The sequence below is a fragment of the Camelus bactrianus genome, chromosome 4, assembly GCF_048773025.1.
Source record: "Camelus bactrianus isolate YW-2024 breed Bactrian camel chromosome 4, ASM4877302v1, whole genome shotgun sequence".
In the NCBI taxonomy this organism is placed as follows: Eukaryota; Metazoa; Chordata; class Mammalia; order Artiodactyla; family Camelidae; genus Camelus; species Camelus bactrianus.
In genome coordinates this window covers 65,533,568-65,553,173 of record NC_133542.1, presented here as the reverse complement: position 1 = coordinate 65,553,173, position 19,606 = coordinate 65,533,568, and the positions used below count along the sequence as shown (strand labels likewise).

Below are 19,606 nucleotides of genomic sequence, written 5' to 3'. Positions count from 1 at the left end.
ATGACACGGATCCAGGTTTTTCTAGGTCAGGTCCCCCCCGGGGCAGCAATGCAGCCAGAAATGATTGTGCATCACACCCGTCTCAGCTGGCCCGACTGCCAGGAGCAGGACTCTGACAGCAGGGACTCACGTGTCTTGCCCACCTTTTTCTCTAACTCTTGGAGTTGGGCCAGGATTCTCTCCTTCTCTTCATCAGCTTCCTGAAGCTGGAGATCCGTAAGGCCTTGGATTTCCTCCATACTTTTTAGATTTTCTTGTAAATAGTGAATTTCATTCTCCAACTGCTGAATTCTTGCTTCATGTTGCCTCTTGTCAAAATTAATCTGTGAGCAAATCAAGTTTCAAAGATGATTTTTAAGCAAAATATGTTTTGAGCCAAATAAAAACCTTCTAGGGAATTATATTTCATTTTACTAGAGAGTATGATGAAATGTTGTACTAATGAGTTACTGGGCATGGTTTTATCACAACTGTTCTCTAGGATCCATTTAAATATTTGCCTCATCATTAAAATAATTATATCAAAAAATCGGAGTCTGGCTCCACATTACACTCTAGCAATGTGGCATTATTTACCTGCGTGTTAAGAAACGTCTCACTTGCTTCTAAAACAAGGACAACACAGTGTCTCAAAGAAGCCTGACTTTGACATCAGTAATCATATTCAGGGTTGAATTTAAGTCACACCTATTTGACTTGTTAGGAATGAAAATAACAATACACTGTATTTACACGAGAAAGGAAGCACTGTAATTTGCTGGGAAATACGGATATTTTCTAAACACTTCCCTCAGCTGTCTCTTGCCCTTCTCTTACTCTTGCTTCGAGGGCTCTCTCGCAGGCCTGCCGGAACTCTTCTTGTCCGCTTGCCAGTCTCTCTTGATGCAGAGCCACTTCTTCTTGGAGTTTTCTCTCTCTCCCTTGAGCTTCGTCTCTTTCCCACTGGGAGTGTGCAAGGATTTCACTGAACTGCTTCTGCAAATCAGCAAGACTTTTCCCTAAGACATCTGAAGGACTAGGTATGCTGGTAAGGGGGGAAAAAAAGATGAAAGAAATGTGACTTTTTTAATTAAAACTTTTTTTTTACTTACTCAGTTGTTTTTATCTCACTTCTTATACTTGCACATTCTACCAAAACTCTCTACCTTTGACTTGGCAGGACTGAAAGGAAAAGAGTTGAACTGTGACTTGCTCTATCTTCCTTTTCCTTAATGTTGTCACTTTAAGCGTAAGTGGCTGTATAGGGAGTGACATTTTATTTTTGATGCTGGATGTTGGGTGCACACATGCCACTAACACAGGGGCAGGAGTAAAAATTTTTGAGTTGTGTGGAATGGGACTGGTGTCATCTGTAGCAAATTACTGCTCATCTCCTGAGTGTAAATCATTGTTTTATCAAATGACTGACTGTTGCCACTCTAAAAGCACAGGCTCCTATCAGGCTAACAATATGTGTCCAAAGAATAAATGTCCATTTCATATATTGAAATTAGCCTCAATTATCTTTTGGTATTTGTTTTCTGTCTAAAATGCATAATGTGGCTCTACTCCCTGACCATATGCAATAAACTTTCAAGAAAGGGTTACTCTTAAAATGTTTATGGCTTTTAAATTAAATAATACTGCAAAGTATAAAAGATTAAAAAAAATCAGTGACCATTTGAATAAAGCAATCTGTGTCTCAATCATGGTAATATGACAAGGGGGAACCTTATAAAAGAAATCGGCCATTAATGGTGGTTGGAGAGGGTGGGGGTAGAGCTCAGCGGTAAAATGAGTGCTTAGCACGTGCAAGGTCCTGGGCTCGATCCCTAGTACCTACATTAAAAATAAAAACTTTAAAAAAAAAACAACAAAAGACAAAAACCAAAGAAAACCCAGTAGTTGGAAAGGTGATTTTATCATTGAACCTCACATTTACAGCTTGGCCCACTCTGCACCTGGAGGTCTTGATCTTCCATTACCTCATTTCCCCAGCTCCCGATTTCAGCTTTCTCCTTAGCTCATCCACACGAGCTGCCACTTCTTCTGGACGAATCAAGCCATCAACTACATGGTTAAGGTGATTCTGGAAATCTTTAAGTTGATGTTTTAACAGTTTATTGTCATCCTATGGAAGAGGGTAAAATGGAGAGGGGCAAAAGTTACCAAAACAAAATTAAAATTACATCTCCATCCACAGCCTGTATTACTTACCATATGATAGTTCTATTCAACTCCTTTCATCAATTTTTAAAAAACCCTTTCCACTAGAGTTGACAATATCTGTTGATCAAACCAACCAGGCATTATGATGTTTCCCAATGTGATGCAGAAAGAAGTTCCTATGGACATTACTTGTGAATGTCTTCTTGTCAAAAATCTAAATATAAATCTGAATCTAAATAAGCCTCCATATGTGACATAAGAACATCAACACCATGGGGATCAACCAGCAAAATCTAAACTATGGGAAACTTTACAGGACAAAGACCTACTTTTCTTTAATGTGTAACAAAGGGGAAAAAAGCAAACCTATAGACTACCATAGGCTTAAGAATCATGGGGGAGGGTGTTGCTCAGTGGTAGAGCGCGTGCTTAGTGTGCACAAGGTCCTGGGTTCGATCCCCAGTACCTCCTTTAAAATAAAGTAAATAAATACAATAAACCTAATACCGCCCCCCACCACAAAAAAAAACCCCGAAGAATCAAGTCAACCAAATGCAATGTGTGCACCTTATTTGGATTCTGATTCCAACAAAACACTTGTAAAAAATTTATGAGGTAATTTTAAAAATTTGTATACTTAAGGTATTTGATAATATTAGGGAGTTATTATAATTTTAAGCTGTAACAATGGTATCTGCACTTATGCTTCTTTTTTAAAACCCTTATTTTAGAGATACATACAGTATAGTACAGTATTTACAGATAATATCAGATGTTTTGGATTTACTTCAAAATAATTCAGCTTGTGAACAGGTGTGAGGGGTGGGGTGTGGAGGGCATTACAGATGAAATAAGACTGGCCATGTGTTATAGATGAAATAAGAGAGGCCATGTGTTGGTAACTTGAAGATGGGTGAGATGTACATGAGGATTCATTTTAGTATTCTATTTTTGTATATACTTGAGATGTACGTAATTCAAAGTTAAAAAAACAAAAAACACCTCATAATACTCAGCTTTGCCAATCAACTGAAAAATGGAGTATCTAACAATGAAGCTTCTCTAATAGCTTATAATTCTCTGTGGGAGTATTTCTTATATGCTAGCATATTTTCACTACTAACAAACTAACAAACATATCTTGACCCCACAATTAAATTCAGACAATGCCTCTTTCAAGTAAAAAGAAACAGCTAAAATTTTTCTAAATTGTATAGAAAAATAGTTCTATATCCTATTGATTTTATTCCCCGTGAATACCTATATTCTACTTGAGTGATTAATTTTCTTCAAACTCGGTATAACACTGTTAACTAAAATGGAGAATTCAGCCCTGCAATGAACATGCCTGCCTCATCTGAAGTCTTTTATCTGTAAACTGTCCCTGCCCTTTGCCCTGAGGCACCCATATTTGGCCACAGGTGATCCGACCCAAGGACAGCAATCCAGTGACTAGCCAGAAAACGAGTTCTCACTCTCTCCAAAATTTGAGCCAAGATCCAGTACAGCAAGTTGGTATTATAAGAGCTAGAACTGTAAAGTTAGGTCAGATTGGGGCTGGGGTCAATGCTGTGCCAAACACAATGCCCAGAGAGACAGAGAAGGAGAAATGAGAGCTGAGTAGGCCCTAAAAGATGGACACTAGCAAGCAATCTGTCTCCTTCCTTGAGCTAGTGTTAGGTTTCAGTTCACTGCAACTAAATGACTCTGACAAAGACTAATTAGAGTTTAACTTGTACTCCTTATCAGAAGGTTAGTAAGCAAAGGACCTAGCTCTAACTGAGTCTCACAGCATTCTGGAGAGTTGACCTCAGTTTCTACCTTGGAGAGAAGGCACCTGAAGAATTTATTTTAGTCATTTTCTTTAAGAGATATATCCTGAAGTATTCATGGTTGAAATAAATATGGATGAGATTTTCTTTAAAATATTCCAGGAAAAAAAATGTGGACTAACTGAAACAAGAATGGCAGAATGATGATAATTGTTTAAACTGTGTAAACAAAAGGGTTATTTTCTCTGTTTTTGTTACTATTTGAAAATTTCCATAGGAAAAATAAAAATCCAATGAACACCCAACACACACACACATACACACACACACACAACTCACACAAGAATGGAAAACATATATAACTTTTATGATACTTGCTTCAGAAGCTGAAATGATTAAATTCTAGGTTATTAAATTTCCTTCAACTTTGAGGAAAAGATATTCAAGGCATTGGAAGATGAGAGAATTTAGTCCTATTTGTCAGAAGCCCCCCACTACATGACTTTTTGGAGCCTTCCCCCAAATCACAGCAACTCAGCTCCTTTATTCCTGGTGGAGTAGAGCAGCTGTCACCTCAGGCAGCCAAGTGGCCGCTGACCTCACAGATCCAGAGAGCTGCATGTTGATCCAGGTACCTGTTTGTTCAGACATCTGTCCTCTCTAAGAGAGTTTAATTACCTGGAAAATCCTGTCCACCTGCTTCGCCTGCAGTTTATTGGGCAGATTATTGTGATAATAGCTGTAAAAATATTCTGCCAAAGGAAACCCTGACAAATGTAAAATGACTGCATTTTTAATAATCCTTTTGAGAAGAGGATTGTGAAAACTTTACAATTCAGAAGTTCAACTGCAACTCACTCTAGTTAAATTCCTAAATCATTACAAAGATATTTCAGTGGAAGAAGAATGCATCAATCTGATAATTTTAGCTCAAATTGGTGACAAATCTGCGTTTAGGGGAAATGCAAGGAATTGCTGTCACCATAAGTTTACACAGTGTTCTCTGTTTATTATGGACACTACCTCCACCTCTTAGCACCATCATAACAACACAAAGGATGTGTATATTAATACTCTTAAAATGATGGGCTCACAAAGGAACAGGGGCTGCGGTACTGTCCCATCCAGAGTCCCTTTTTTCCAAAACATTCATGTTGCTTACTACTGCATGCAAGAGCAGGTTGTGAAGTGTTTTGACTAATAAGGATGGCAGCATCCTTGGGTGTCCTATGTAACGATATACTGGGAACCAACAAGTCTCTACCTGCAGCTGTTTCAGTTGGGCGCGGAGCTCACTATTTTCTTGTTCCTTCTCTTCTGAGAGCTCGGCTTTTCCAAGGGCATTCTCGAGGGCTTGCTTTTCCTTCTCAAGTTCTGTTTGAAGAGCTGACTGTTCTAACTATTGCCGTAGAAAACAAGGATATGAAAACATAAAACAGCAATAATTTATGATCTAAAAAGGCCTAAATAAATTTACATACACACGCAATCCCATGCTAGCTATGGTTTAACAGTAACTTAGTTTTATGTTATGAGAAGCCCAAGGTAATCTTTTCACATGCCTCCTTAAACAATTAATACTTAAGGAAAAGTAAGCATCAAAATTAGCTCAGCCCAGATACACCAAATCAGAATCTCCATGGGTGAGCCCTTTAAAAGCTCTGTGAGTGATTTAATAATTACTGCTCTTTTCCCTTAGACCAACATTTCTCACACTGTGGTCCTCAAATACCTGCATCAAAATCACTTGGTGAGCCTGTTAAAAATGCAGATGCCCGGACTCCATCAGACTTGATGGGCTAGGATTTCTAGGATGAGGCCCAGGAATCTGCATTTAACAAGCATTGCAAATGACTTTATGTAACTAAAGTGTACCAATCAGAGATCTGTAAATCAGAGAGAAGATTTGTTATGCTCCATACTCTCAATGTGTGTTTTGAAGATCAATCCTGGCAGTCTTGATGTGACCACAAGAATTTGTGAAAAGGCCAGGTTGTTATAATATTTTTGTCAAGACTTATGAGAAAATAAATAAAAGACAATGGAAGTACAAAGGATAATGGGTTTTAAGCTAGTAAGGGCTGGCTTAAAAACTCTTAAAAGAAGAAAACTTATTTGAAAGGAGATGGCACCCAGAAATTTTATTTACCATTATTTAAAAATATGTATTTACTGTTACTTTAATTGTTTTCACCTCCTGTTTTCTGCACTCTGATCATGTCAACTAATTTTATAAAACTTGGTACTCTTGAGAAATATAATCCTGACAATTGGCAAGTGGTCATTTGATATCTGATAAGTAAAGAAAAACAAAGTAACATAACTACTATAATAAGCTAGACCTACTTTCATTTCCTTTTCTAACCATATGAATGCTATTTTACATGAATTCCTGGGATTCAAATTATCTTATTTCACTTGCATCTAATTAGGACATATTGACCTTCCTCATGTGCCCGACATATAAAATCTGGGTATTCACTGTGCTCTGCATCTAGTGGGAGAGATGGACAATCTAAACAGATGATTATCATACACACGATAAAATGCTTTGACTGAGCAGAGGTCAGCGGAAAACCAAAGTAGAATCCTGAATGTAGATTTTCAGTAGGCAGGAGAGGAAAGTCAGGATGGGCTTCCTGGAGGAGGATGCAGCCCATATGGCCAATAGTTTAAAAAAAAAAAACAAAACCCTGTATTTTAATGTGATCAAGAATATACTATAATTGGCTTCTGTCTGCCTCTCTGCCCTTATCTCTCACCCTCATTCCTTACTCCTCTCCTTGCTCCTGGCATACTGGAGGCACACTTCCAGCACTTCAGATGCATTATGCTCTCTCTCCTGGCCTCTCTGCCTAGAACATACCCCTTACCCCTCTGACCCCTGCTCCCTCTGCATGACCAAATCCTAGTCATTCTTCAAGTCTCAGTTGCAACATCATTCCTGTAGGGCAGTCTTCCTCGACCACTCCTCTCCCGCCATAGAATCCTATCCCTTTCTTTCTCCAACACCTGTTTCACCTACTAGACTGTCGGCTTCACAAAGACAGTAACCATTCCTGTACAATTTCCCTGTAGCATCCATGGCACCTCACCCTCAATGGGCAATCAATAAGGATGTATTGGATGAATAACTATTTCTCTAATTTGCAAGCACAATTTAGTGGATATTTCATCCAACTAAAATAGGAAGTAGCAAAATAAAATTTAACATCAACTTAAAAGAGGTCTCTTAAAGCTGTTTAGAGAAAAAAAACCCTAGAATTTATTGATTATCAACTGCTAGGTGCTTTCAGGACCACTGTCTCACTTACCCTCACCATAACCCACTTTATAAATGAGGAGGCATTTGTCAGAGGCTCAGAGCCACAAAGTGATCTGCCCATATTCACACAGGGGTCATATTTAAGCTCAGAATGTCTGACTCCAAAAATGTGCTCTTCTCATCGCTCCACATAAATTACATTAAAGTGTTTAATCTTAGATTAAATTAAAGGAAAGCTGACATGCTAAGGCCCAGGCTACTTGGTTTCTAGATGGCTTTATGCTCTTACTTACCTGGCTGAGCCTTGTTAGTTTTTCCAACTCTTCTTTGAGCTGGTTGGCTTCGGCATCCCTTATTTTTAACTGAGCCTCTAGTTCAGCCTCATAGGCACTGAGATCTCCTTGGGTCTGCTGCAGGGATGCGTTCACCTCATGCTGCTCCTGGAGGGCGCTTTCCAGCTCTGCAAGATCCTGGAAGGAGTCAGTGTATGTTTAAGTACAGAATCCTCACTGTGCTGCTTACACATCTGCAAATCATTATAAGTCACTTGAGCACTGTAAACCAAATGCTGGCCAGCCAGCGCTGGCCTGGCACAGAAAGTCTTCATTAGCCGTACGATGAAGCTGCAGGCTGTGTGAATCCACGTTGGAAAACAAAACTCTGACTAAAGGTAATCAGAAAAATCAGTAGGCTACAACATATTTTCCAAAGTAACCAGTTGTGTGATACTTTAAACGTGTCTGAAAAACGTGTCTGAATACATAGGAAGAAAAAAAGACAGGATAAAATTTAAGGGCTATTTTCCATGAGACATTGGGATAAATGTTTTCACACTCATTATTTCATCGCATCCTCACAATAACTATGTAAGGCAAGGCATTAACCCCATGTTATAAACAAGGAAATGGAAAATGAACAGCTCAGTAAACAGCACAGGGCTGTGCAGCTAATGTGAGATTTCTGACTCTAAAGCCCACACTCTTTCTACTAAGCCACGGTATGTTTACTCATCAGAAGAACAAAATGGGATAGCATTCTTTAATATTAAGGATGACAGAGAAACTTAAATGAGTGCTAACAAGAACACAAGTACATAATGATTAGCATACTACAGTTCTTTTTTTTTTCTTAACATTTTTTATTGATTTATAATCAGCATACCACAGTTCTGATTCATTCTAGCTCGTCTATTTTTTATTATTAAACATTATAGCTTTCATCTATTTATTTGGGATCTTTCAGAATTAGGGGACACTACTCTGGATTAAAGAGGAGGATCCTGTGATGAGAACTTCTATAGAAGAGTTTCTCAATGGGGGATCCCAAAGACCACCTGGCATCTGAATCATATGGGTTGCTTGTGTGAAATGCAAACTCTACATATAACCAACAGAGAATTAATAAACAGAATGCACCAAGAGTTCTTACAAATTATTAAGAAAAAGATAGGTGACCCAATAGAACAAATGGGCTAAGAATATGAATAGGGAATTCACTGAAGAGGAAAACTGAAAGGCAAATAAACAAATGAAAGTTGCTTAACCTCTCCAGTCATCAGGGGAAAAAGCAGTCAAAACAAGATAGTATTTTGCACAGAGCATATACGAACAAGTTAAACAAACCAAGAGGACACAATCAGACAAATCTAGAGTGTAGGACACTCAACAGGACTACCAGCAGGACTCTCTACACACACACATACACACACATTCACACACTCACAAGCTATTAAAGACATTCTTGGCACACACAACTGGGGAAATCTGAATATGATTTAAATAGATGATACTAGGGAATTACTGTTAAATTTCCTAGGTGTAATAATGGTATCATAGTGATGTAGGAAAATGTGCTTATTTTTAATAGCTGCGTACTGAAGGGATGATGTCATAACACTTGCAACTTCCAAACGACCCAGCAAAAAAACAGATATAGCAAAATATTTGTTGAATCTAGAAGAGCACACAGATGCTCACGGAACCATTCTTTTCAACTTTCCTGAAAATGTAAACATTTTCATAATAAAAGGACATCATTTCAAACTCATTAGCAAACACCAAATCTGATAAAATGTTAAACTTCCTGAATTTGATCATTATTCCATTTTTATGTTAGAAAATGTCCTTGTTCTTAGGAAGCACATGCTGACATATTTAGAAGGTAAAAAGCAGGATGTCTATAACTAATTCTCAAATGATCAGGAAAAATTTTATATAAAAATGTATATAAAATCATGTAAAATTACACGTGAGAGAGATGAAGCAAATATGGCAAAATATTAATTGATGACTCTAAATGAAGGGTACAGTGACTGTTCTCTAAGCTTGAAATTATTTCAAAACTAAGGTTTACCAAATAAAAGTTAGACAACACTAAGGTGTCAGTAAGGATGTGGTGTAATGGTAGCCCTTATATTGCTGGTGGGAATAGAAATTCATATAATCACTACAGATAGTAATTTGACAATATCTAGTGAAGTTGAGGACTCACATACACTCTGACTTGCAGTTCCACTGAGAACAAAGTCCCCAAGCTCAAGACATGTGTTGTGTTACTCTCAACATCACAATAGCAAAAGACTGTAAACCACCTCAGTGTCCTCTAAGAGGAAAATGAGTAAGCAATAAATTTGTGGTCTATACATATAATGAGATGCTACATATATCAATAAAAATAATCAAAGTAGAGCTACATGTATCAATATGCATAATTCTCAAAAACATAAACATGAAGGAAGGAAGTGGCCAAAGAATACACTATGTACTGTTTACATAAACCCTAAAATTATGCAAAACAATACTGTATGTTTATGGATGGATACACATATAGAAGAAGAGAGATACAGGGAAATAACAACCATATTCAGGATTTTGCTACCCCTGGAAGGGGGTACACTGAAGCTTTCAAGTATATCTGCATGTTTTATTTCTTAAGCTGAGTTGTAAGTACACGGTATTAAGTATTTTTTGATATTTTTATATGCCTGCTAAATTTCATAATATTAAAGCATATTAATTCAAATTTCCAGAGCCAGCCCTACTGAGGGTGAAGTTTGAGAATCTGGGTTCTCCTACAAGATAAAGTTTGCTGCAAACAACTAAAACAGAGCAAGTGAAATCTCCAAATAAATGGCAACAAACTAGGTATGGAAGGGTATAATTTACAATGCTGTGTCTGTCTTGTTAGCTGTAAAATAATGCTAAAATTATGAAGTAATAGCAACAAGAGTAAGAAAAATTATGTTTTGCTTAATTTTGCTGCACAAATGATAAAAAATATGAACATTCAATACAGCATTTGTAATAGCTACAATTTCATATTCTTCAGAATTATCTGATCACAACATTTTTCAGGATTAGAACTTCAGCTAAAACAATCTCCCTTGTCTTAGTAAAGGAAAAATAATGGTTCCAAGTATGTCAACAACTAAAGCTAAAAAGACCCCAAAGAACAAAACAAAAAAACCCCCACTAAATATCCACTAACACTTTTGCCACTTCTAATTGCACCGTTGCTAACTTCCTTAACTAACTTAATTGGACATCAACTACTTCTGAGGCTAAGGAAAACAGGTAAGAAGAAACAAATCATACCTTCCTCATATTTTCTGCATCCAAGGCAACTATTTCCAGTTGGTCCCGCTCCTGCTCAACCTCAGTCAATCTCTGCAGCAGGGTCTCCTTCTCATCTTGTAGCCTTCTGCATTCATTCTGGGCCTGAGCTGCCTGGCCTTTGACAGTCCCCAGGTATTCCTGCAACCCACTGATGACACCTTCTAAGTCCTTCTTCAGGGCTTCATTTGCTGCTATCTGGCCTGAGCAAGATGGAAAAAAGGAAGGTGATAATGTATATGAGAAAATGCTTTCAAGATGTATAATTACTGTATTTTGTATTAGCTATTTGTTACTTGCTAAGAATGAAATTCTAAGCTTCCAATTATTTCCTATCTTATTTTTCTTTTTCAAGATATAATAATAGTTTTTCCCCCTATTATCCATGGTACAGCAGTATTAAGCAGGTATACAATAAAAATAGTATATTCATTAAAATGCTTAATTCATGCTTTAAAAAGTTTAAAGGAGTAATTTCTAAACAAAACAATGAAAAATGTGCAGCAAAACTGAGTTCTTGCCACTAGATACACAAAACAAAATCACTCAATATACAAGACTAATCTAAGACTGGCAGCATAAACCAGTAACCTGGAGATTTAAAAGAGCAAACCAACCATATATTGGGTACCTGTTATGTCTGGGCACTTTATGAACATGATCTCATTTAATCTTTCCCAAAACTAACGATTGTGATAGAAATAACTTGTCCCAGGTCACACAGCTGATAATGGCAAAATAAGGACTGTGGTCTTTTTACACCAAACCAAAGCTATCATCACCACGGCCTATTATCTTCCTCTCCCTCTAAGTATGGCAATGTCACAATTTAAATTTGCATTGCAAAAATAAATCCTAAAATTCTTTCTACATTTTCCTTATAACCAGACACTAAATGTCTGATCTCAATGCGCTCTTTGCTCCTGAAAGGATTTTATGCCTTAGAAAAAGACAACCACGTGCCAGAATTTAACATGATCATGTATGGACTTCTGGATTATTGAATGGAATGACCTGACTCACAGAACATCAATGCAACAAAACTAAAATAAATTTTTCAAAAATTTTATTGAACATTTTTGAGTACTTTGTAAATATTTCCCTGTCAAATACTAGTACTAACAGCTGAAGCATATTCAGCCAATATCTGGATTAATGCCTGTCATTTGTCTTTTGTTAAAACTGAAATTGATTTTAAATAATAAATTCTCACCCTCAGTAAGCTGTTGTTCAAGGTCCTTAATCTCTTCAGTCTCTTTAGCAATTCTAGAAAGTATCTCGTCCAAACGGCTTTCAAGTTGCTTGTACTGCTTGTTCATAATGTCAAGCTGTTGTTCTTTACCTCTTTTCTGAGCCTTCATATGGCACTGAATAGAGAAAAAAAATCGACAAAATCCCAAATTCTTTAAACTCTTATAAAAATATTAATCCTTAATAACATTTCTAAGGAAGAATGGAAAACACAATGTAAAAATCTGCATCTACTTTGTCTCAGACTCTTGTTTTCACATGAGCAGTTTTCATTTAAACCTCATGATAACCTGATGTGGGAATCATTTCCATTTTACAGATGGATAGATTGAGGATCAGGAAAATTAAATGATTTTTCCAAGGAAACAGCTAATAGGTAATGTAGCCAAGTTCGGTTTTCTTTGCACTGCATTAAAATGTGTCATTTTTAAAAAGGTTTCCAAAAAGTTAACTGATTATATATACATATATCCATAGAAAAAGACTATATTCCAAAATGTTATCAAGGATTATATCTGGGCAGAAGGATTACAGGAGATTTTTTTTCTTTTTTATGTGTTTTCTTATGTTTAAAAATTTTAGAATAGACAAGTAATACCTTTGTAACTAAAAAAAGTTACACATAATTTTTAAAAAGTTTTCGAGGAAAATGAAATAAATAATTCCTTAGAATTCAAGTTTAATATCGATTCCTTATGCAAAGAAACGTTTTACTTTTAAGTTCCATAAACTAGGAGTTGAGAGTACCTCAAAGACCAACAGTGATTCTCAAGATGGAGGCCCCTGTGGAGACACACGCCCAACCATTAAATTGCCCCTGGTGGAACACAGAGCTTTTCACACACCCACACACCCACACACCCTCTCACACCTGGACAGTCAAAGCATTAGAGTGCTATTGTTATCTGAAAGGATTGGATTGTATTTCTCAGGTCTGCTAAGGGAAAGACTGAGAACCAATGATCTAGTCTAACTCTTGCTTTTACACATGAGAAGACTGAATCTTAGATCCATCAAATGACTTGCCCAGATCTCCTTAGGCAACTGTTCATATGGAGACAAAACAATTCCCCAGAGCACCTGTGCCTTCCCACTCACACTCTCACAGCTGGCTCTCATTTGCCCCCACAGGATCACAGGAATAGAACAATAATAAATTAAAAGAAAGTTATCAGGAGAAAGAACTATCTTACAGCCCAAACAACAAACTCCAAGCTTCTCAAGTCTAAGACTCATTTGATTATAAGAGAACATTCTTCAATTTTACATGTCTACTGCCTCCAAAGACAAGAAAGAAAACTGTCTTTATTTTTGAAGAATAAATGAGAGGCAGTTTGATTGGAAAGTTTTTATTTTACTACCATAAAACTTGATGGAATTCTCAAAACTCTTCTCCCACTCTCCCAAAATACCTATCTGGAACCTTTCTGAAAAGGCAACTGCAGATAAAAGCTTAAATTCTAAGTCAATTTAGGATTTTTATAGCTCAAGAAAGATTTTTACAATCTCTGCTTTCACTTCTACATCAATAAATCTTTAAAATTTACCATTAAAACTTCCACTAAAATCTCTTTACATGCAGTACAAAAAAAAATCAGTTCAATACGCAATAATCTGCATTAAACACATGGGAGGAAAAGTAGATTCAGCGATTTTCACTACCGTAGAGCTCACAAAGAGGTACTGTGAAAACAGGAACTTACATCTCTGACTCCACCTCCTTTTTAAGTCCTTTGTACAGAGAAAGAAATGATCGTACCTTAACTTAGAATTCGTCCTGTTAAAACTGAGCCGTTGAGAACAGAGCACTTATGGGCAGAAGGCTTTCTAATTCTGTCTTCAAATTCATGTGCACTTCCCTCTCTGACAGCCACATTTTCGTAAGCGCCTCCAAGACTCTAACTTTCCAGCGCTTCAAACCACACTCCTGGCACAGACAGAGCGGCAGCCTAGCCCGTCCAATCATAAGCAGCCTTTGTAAGCAGGCCCTACCCTCTGCGCTTTAAATCACAACACAGGAAGCGCCCACAGGCCAATCACGCACAATCTTTGCAACAGATTACTGGAGGCTAATTCCCTCCAGGGTACAGATACCTTTTGCTTCCACACGGCATTGCCAGATAGGGAAGAGGGATAAAAATCTTCCTTTATTATTTTGCTCCTGTAATATCTGTGCTTCTAGCTATGAACACTTTCTATAAAACAGGATTTGATTTTTAAACAGTAACTTTTCATTTTGACAACTAGTTAAATGCTTGTTTGTTGAGAACTTGATGAGGCTTGGCTCTGGGCTAATTTTAAAAATAATTAATCTCTTTAGACCTTTAATTCCTTTGTGAGAAGAGGGTCATTGTACTAGCATAAATATGGGGTCTGCCTCTTCCTAAAAGGGGGAATTTGGGAAATCATTTAATTTTTCTAAATCATTTTCATCTTATGCAAATTAAATAAAAACACGTAAAATGCATTTGGCACTTAATATATTTGCTTCCCATCATATCTCAGAGTCCGTTTACCGTTTTCTAATCTCTCAAGCTTTTACTTCTAACTTCTATTGCTATTCAGAAAGATACTTCATCCGATTAGATGAGTTAATTAAATGTCTGTATCTACAGAAAAATATGCAGAGATCCCATTCTTGATTCTTTCTCCTTTGCACATTTTGTAGGTTAAAATGGGGTGCCCAACACTGGCCAATAAGGTGACTTTCTGCAAGTTAGAAAAAGATGTTCCTTCTGGTGAACAAATTAAAGAGACATCATCTGTTGCTCAGACTAAGGCTGTAACCCTGAAAAACCCCGAGCCTTTAGGAGTTTTAACAATACCAAAAAGGAAACTTAAATCTAGTTTGTATGTTTCAACTTCACTAATTCAAAACTTAAATCTAGTTTGTATGTTTCAACTTCACTAATTCAGACTGATTTTGGCTACCTTCAAAACTTGGATGCCTTTCCCACTTCTCATTTAACTCCTTTCTACATGTAATTCACAGAAATCCAGTAAGCATTACACTCTCTATACACCAAGAATATCATAGTCATTTGCTGAAAGCAAACATATAATCTAGGTTCCAGTTACACTCAGAGATCACACAACCAGAAGGAGCAGCAAAGACACTTTGGGTGGTGCGGCAGGTTCTTTCCTACCTTCCTCGATGCATGCATTCATAAACATAGTGCTGGCCCCTGGGGATACGGTTCCTGTCCTCAGAGGCCTTACATGGGGTGATAGACTTCTGAACAAATAAATTCAATCATGTAAGATATTATTGACCATACTACATATTACTTAAAATCTCTAATTTTTCATGTAATGAAAATTCTTTAAAATCATCAAGATTACTTTTGGTTTCAATTTTAATACTAAGTCTTGGGCTTTTTGTTAGAAAAGACCTTGTGTCTGTGATAATATGGCCACCCCTTGTCAAAATTAGCTGGCTTGCAAAAAATATCTACAATATTTTACTAAAGTGTTTAAAGGGATAATTAAATAACTTGTCAAGTACCTAAAGCAATAAAGGTGTATTGTTCTTACCATTTCAAATTCTATGATTTCTCTTAATCCAGAGAGCTTAAAGTTTTTTTTTAATCTTATTATTCAAAATATACCAGTAAAATATGCAGGAAATATTTTTATTTCTATTTTATAAATACTGGCTAAAATATAAGCCATTAGTAAGACTTTTCAGACTCCATCATCTAACCACATGACCACCTCTTGCCACATTTTAGGAAGACATATTCTAGAGAAAGGTTTTCTTCTTAAGGACAAAACAAAACAATACAAAACAACAAATAGCTTTAGTGGAATATTTGCATAAAGGATTAAAAACAAATAGAAAAACGACTCTGAGCCTCCTCCACTCTCCCATGTCACCACCTTGCTCTCAGGGAAGATGAGGCAAGGAGAGAGAAATAGTAAGAGGTTTGGAGAGTACCTTAGAGCAGGTTTCTCTTGATTTGAAATATAATGAAATTCAACGACTTTAAAAAATAAATGTATCATGTATCCACCATTCTACTGAAAGCTACCTCCTTCAAGACCTGGATTCTTTCATTTTAAACAAACACACATACACACTATATATATATATATGTTGTATGTGTATATACATACATATACGTGTGTGTGTGTATATATATATGTATATATATATATATATAAAATACACATACATACACACATATTATATATAACATACACATACACATAAACATTACATCACTCAAACTTGTCCATCAAACTAAAAGAGACTCTCAGAACTCTGAGGCTAAAGATGATGAAACATAATATCTAGAAAGAATGATATTCTAGTTCCCATAGAACAAGCGAAAATCTCTTCATTTACTTACATGTTTTGGATCTTTGGAATCCAGACTATCTATGACTGTTTGCAGGTCCTTGATCTCCTTCTGCTTTTCAGCAATTTCTTGCCTTTGCTCTTCCATCTGCATTTCTAGATCCAGAGCTTCTTGGCGTAATTTATTCAGAAGTTGTATCCTACCACTCAACTGCTTGAAAAGAAATTCTTTCTCTGCTTCTGAAATCTAATACCCCAAATCCCAACAAACAATTAACAGAGGACAGCAATACTGATTTACAAATTTACAGAAAACAATTGTACAATTTAAAAAGGTATTCATGCTCTATCAGTTTTTTCTCTAATAAAAGTAAAATGTTGGAGTTACCTAGGCATTTCATTCATATCTTTTTTCAGTTTTTTTTTTTTAATGGAGGTCCTGGGGATTGAACCCAGGACCTTGTGCATGCTAAGCATGTGCTCTATCACTGAGCTATACCCTTCCCCCATACATATCTTATACTTTTATCCTTCCTATATGTAGAATATCTTACTTTATAAAAGTTTATGAAACATAGTAACAGGTAGAAATGAAGTTGCCATCCAAGTATAAATAACAAATTATTAATAATAACCATAATATTAACAGTAGCTGACTTTATATAGCACTTATCCTTGTATCAGCATATTGAGTCAATAGATAGTGTAATGAAAATTTTAGGCTACATTATATTTACTCATTTAAATTATTACTTTTTCTAAGCACATTTTGTAAGCATCCATTTACTTAAAAATTATGTACATTATTTATTTCTATCAATATAAAGCTTTGGCCAGTACTGTTAGGAAACATTCTTACTTAATTACCGAATCATTTTTGATATCTCCCTCCACCTCATCTCCCATTTTCAATTCATCTTTTAAGTCCTATCAGTTCTACTGCCAGGTTTACCTAGAATCAGTCTGCTTTCTCTCCATGTCCACCATCACCTCCATAGTCCAAGCTATTACCAATTCCTGCCTGTACTAAACAACAACCTTCTAACCACTGTACACATCTCCATTCTCTCCATTTTTCTCATCCCATTTCAATCTCATCAGTAGCCAGAGCGATCTTATAAAAATACAAATAGGATCAGCCACTCTAGTACCTAAAGTCCTCAAAGTTTTCCCATTACATTCAGAATAAAATTCAAACCCCTTAAAATGGCCTATGATGCCTGGCATGAACTTTAACCTCATCTTCTACTACACCCTCCCTCACTCTGCAGAGGAATCTTTAGTCTGAAGTCTGCATGCACTGTCCCCTCTGGCTGGAATACTCTTTCCCCGAACTTGGCCTCACTGGCTCCTTCTCATCCTTTGGGTCTCAGCCTAAACAACACCTCTTCAGAGAGGCCTTTGTGGGTTCCCATGATCTACATCCTATTTATTGTCTCTCCTAATTTTTTTTTCCCTATAACACTAATGTTGTTTAACTATACATTTCTTTTTAACTTATTTTTAATTATTTACTGTCTAGTTCCTGCCCATGAGGGAGGAACACATACGTGTTTTGCTCAGTATTCAGGGCCCAAGCCAGTCAGGGACTGCCATATAGTGAGCTTCCAATAAACCTGAATCAATTTCTAGTTACTAAATATTTTGAAAGTAACAATACAGGATATCATTTTTTAAAAGTGTATAATTTGAACTTCACATTCTTGTTCTACCTAGTATGGTATGCGTATAGTTACCATCATAATTTTGAAATACTGGTTTTTAAAAGCTGCAAATAACTAAAACCTTTACATCCTTAAGAACTAAAATACAAAAAACACATCCTTTTTTTGAATTTTCTCCCTATGCAATTACATCATGGGTATGAGCTACTTACTTCTTCACAACACCATCTTTTTGCATACCATATTTTATATCATTTACATTTTTGCTGCTTGTGTCTGATAATGTTCATGGTAGAGATGGCTTCTGGCTCTTAATCTAGGTCCCAGGATCTTAAAGATGGGGAGTGTTTAATTAAATTAGAAGAGACATGTTAGGAAGCAGCTTCCCTGGGTAAAACAGACACTTTCATAATAGAGTAGATGGAATAAAATATCTTTTTGTATAAATTGTTAAGTAATGTAAATATCTGCATACTCTATAAAATGCTAATAGGATGTGATCATAAATGGAAAGAAATGTAACTGTAAAATGCTAGAACCATATCTGACTTTGAAATTTGTTCTTCTATAATTAATTAAGCAGCACTGATTTAAGATTGCTTTACATGGTTATGAAGGGGGAAAACATGTTTCGTTTTTGGCATTTCCTCTTAGCAATGCTGCTTTGCTTTTACATACTTTTTTAAGTTGTATAGCTTCTTCAAGTTGTTTAAATTCTTCAGTAGCTCTTAAAATTTGTTGTTCTGCCTTTTCTATTTCATCATGCAGTTCTGATAGTCGAGTTTGTGCTGCAAATTTAAAAACCATGCACACAGACACACACAAGAAAAATCTTGAATTCTAAAATTTCTCTTTTTCTTAGCAATTCCATCCCCCCCCAATTAAATTGTGCAATTATACATAAAAGGAATTTTTTAAAAAAATCTCTTATGATGTTTTTCCTCTATATTACTTAACCTCTAGAATGGTTTCATGCTATGCTATAGAGCTATAATAGATCCTTTTATCTGTAAAAGTCTTAACATAAAAGGGGCTTTATTTGATACTTCCAACATTGAAGAACTCTTTGGAGAGAATAAGGATTTTATTGGTAAATATGCACTTATATGTCACTAAGTTATAATTAGGTTTAGGGTATTAAACAAAAACCTGTGTTAAAGGCAAATGCTTTATGATGGGACTCAATATCAAGAAATTACCACTGAACAGTCTCTCTCAGCTGGAAGTGATCTCAAATCAACTACTTTCTACCTCAAATTTCTGACTTCTCTCTCCCTCCCTCCCCGCCTCCCATAAAACTATGAGCCCCTTGAGGCTAGTCTGTACATCTGCCTGATTCAGTTTTATTTTCCCCTCCAGAGCCTTGCCTATAGTATATGCACACATGGACAAGGCAGTCTATTTTCTCCCCTCTCCAAGTCAACCTTGCCTTCTATGTTTTCCATTTAGCTGCCAACCAAGGGAAGATGGGCTGCTGATCTCACTGACTGAGATCCCCACAGCAGGCCACGATTACTAGTAAGAAGCATGAACTCAGGTTTGCTTTCTCCTTCCTCCATGTCCATTCAGCTAAGCGGGTAGTGGATTCAAGTTTG

At 36.4% G+C, this 19,606-nt stretch overlaps 1 protein-coding gene across 8 annotated transcripts in view; it reads right to left on the bottom strand.

The window, feature by feature from the left end:
* CNTRL (centriolin) overlaps positions 1-19,606 on the bottom strand; it is a 75,754-nt gene that overhangs the window by 29,678 nt on the left and 26,470 nt on the right. For 4 of the 8 annotated variants that reach the window (XM_074362134.1, XM_074362137.1, XM_074362138.1 and 1 more), the window contains 9 exons: positions 18,690-18,799; positions 16,400-16,594; positions 12,010-12,163; positions 10,779-10,999; positions 7,479-7,655; positions 5,185-5,319; positions 1,965-2,110; positions 817-1,024; positions 144-323 (listed from right to left, as the gene is read on the bottom strand). In XM_074362134.1, coding sequence (XP_074218235.1) covers positions 144-323; positions 817-1,024; positions 1,965-2,110; positions 5,185-5,319; positions 7,479-7,655; positions 10,779-10,999; positions 12,010-12,163; positions 16,400-16,594; positions 18,690-18,799 — 1,526 coding nt within the window. Of the gene's footprint in view, positions 1-143; positions 324-816; positions 1,025-1,964; positions 2,111-5,184; positions 5,320-7,478; positions 7,656-10,778; positions 11,000-12,009; positions 12,164-13,806; positions 13,994-16,399; positions 16,595-18,689; positions 18,800-19,606 lie in introns of those variants that run through there. The other 4 variants (XM_074362135.1, XM_074362140.1, XM_074362141.1 and 1 more) reach the window with 4 other exon arrangements.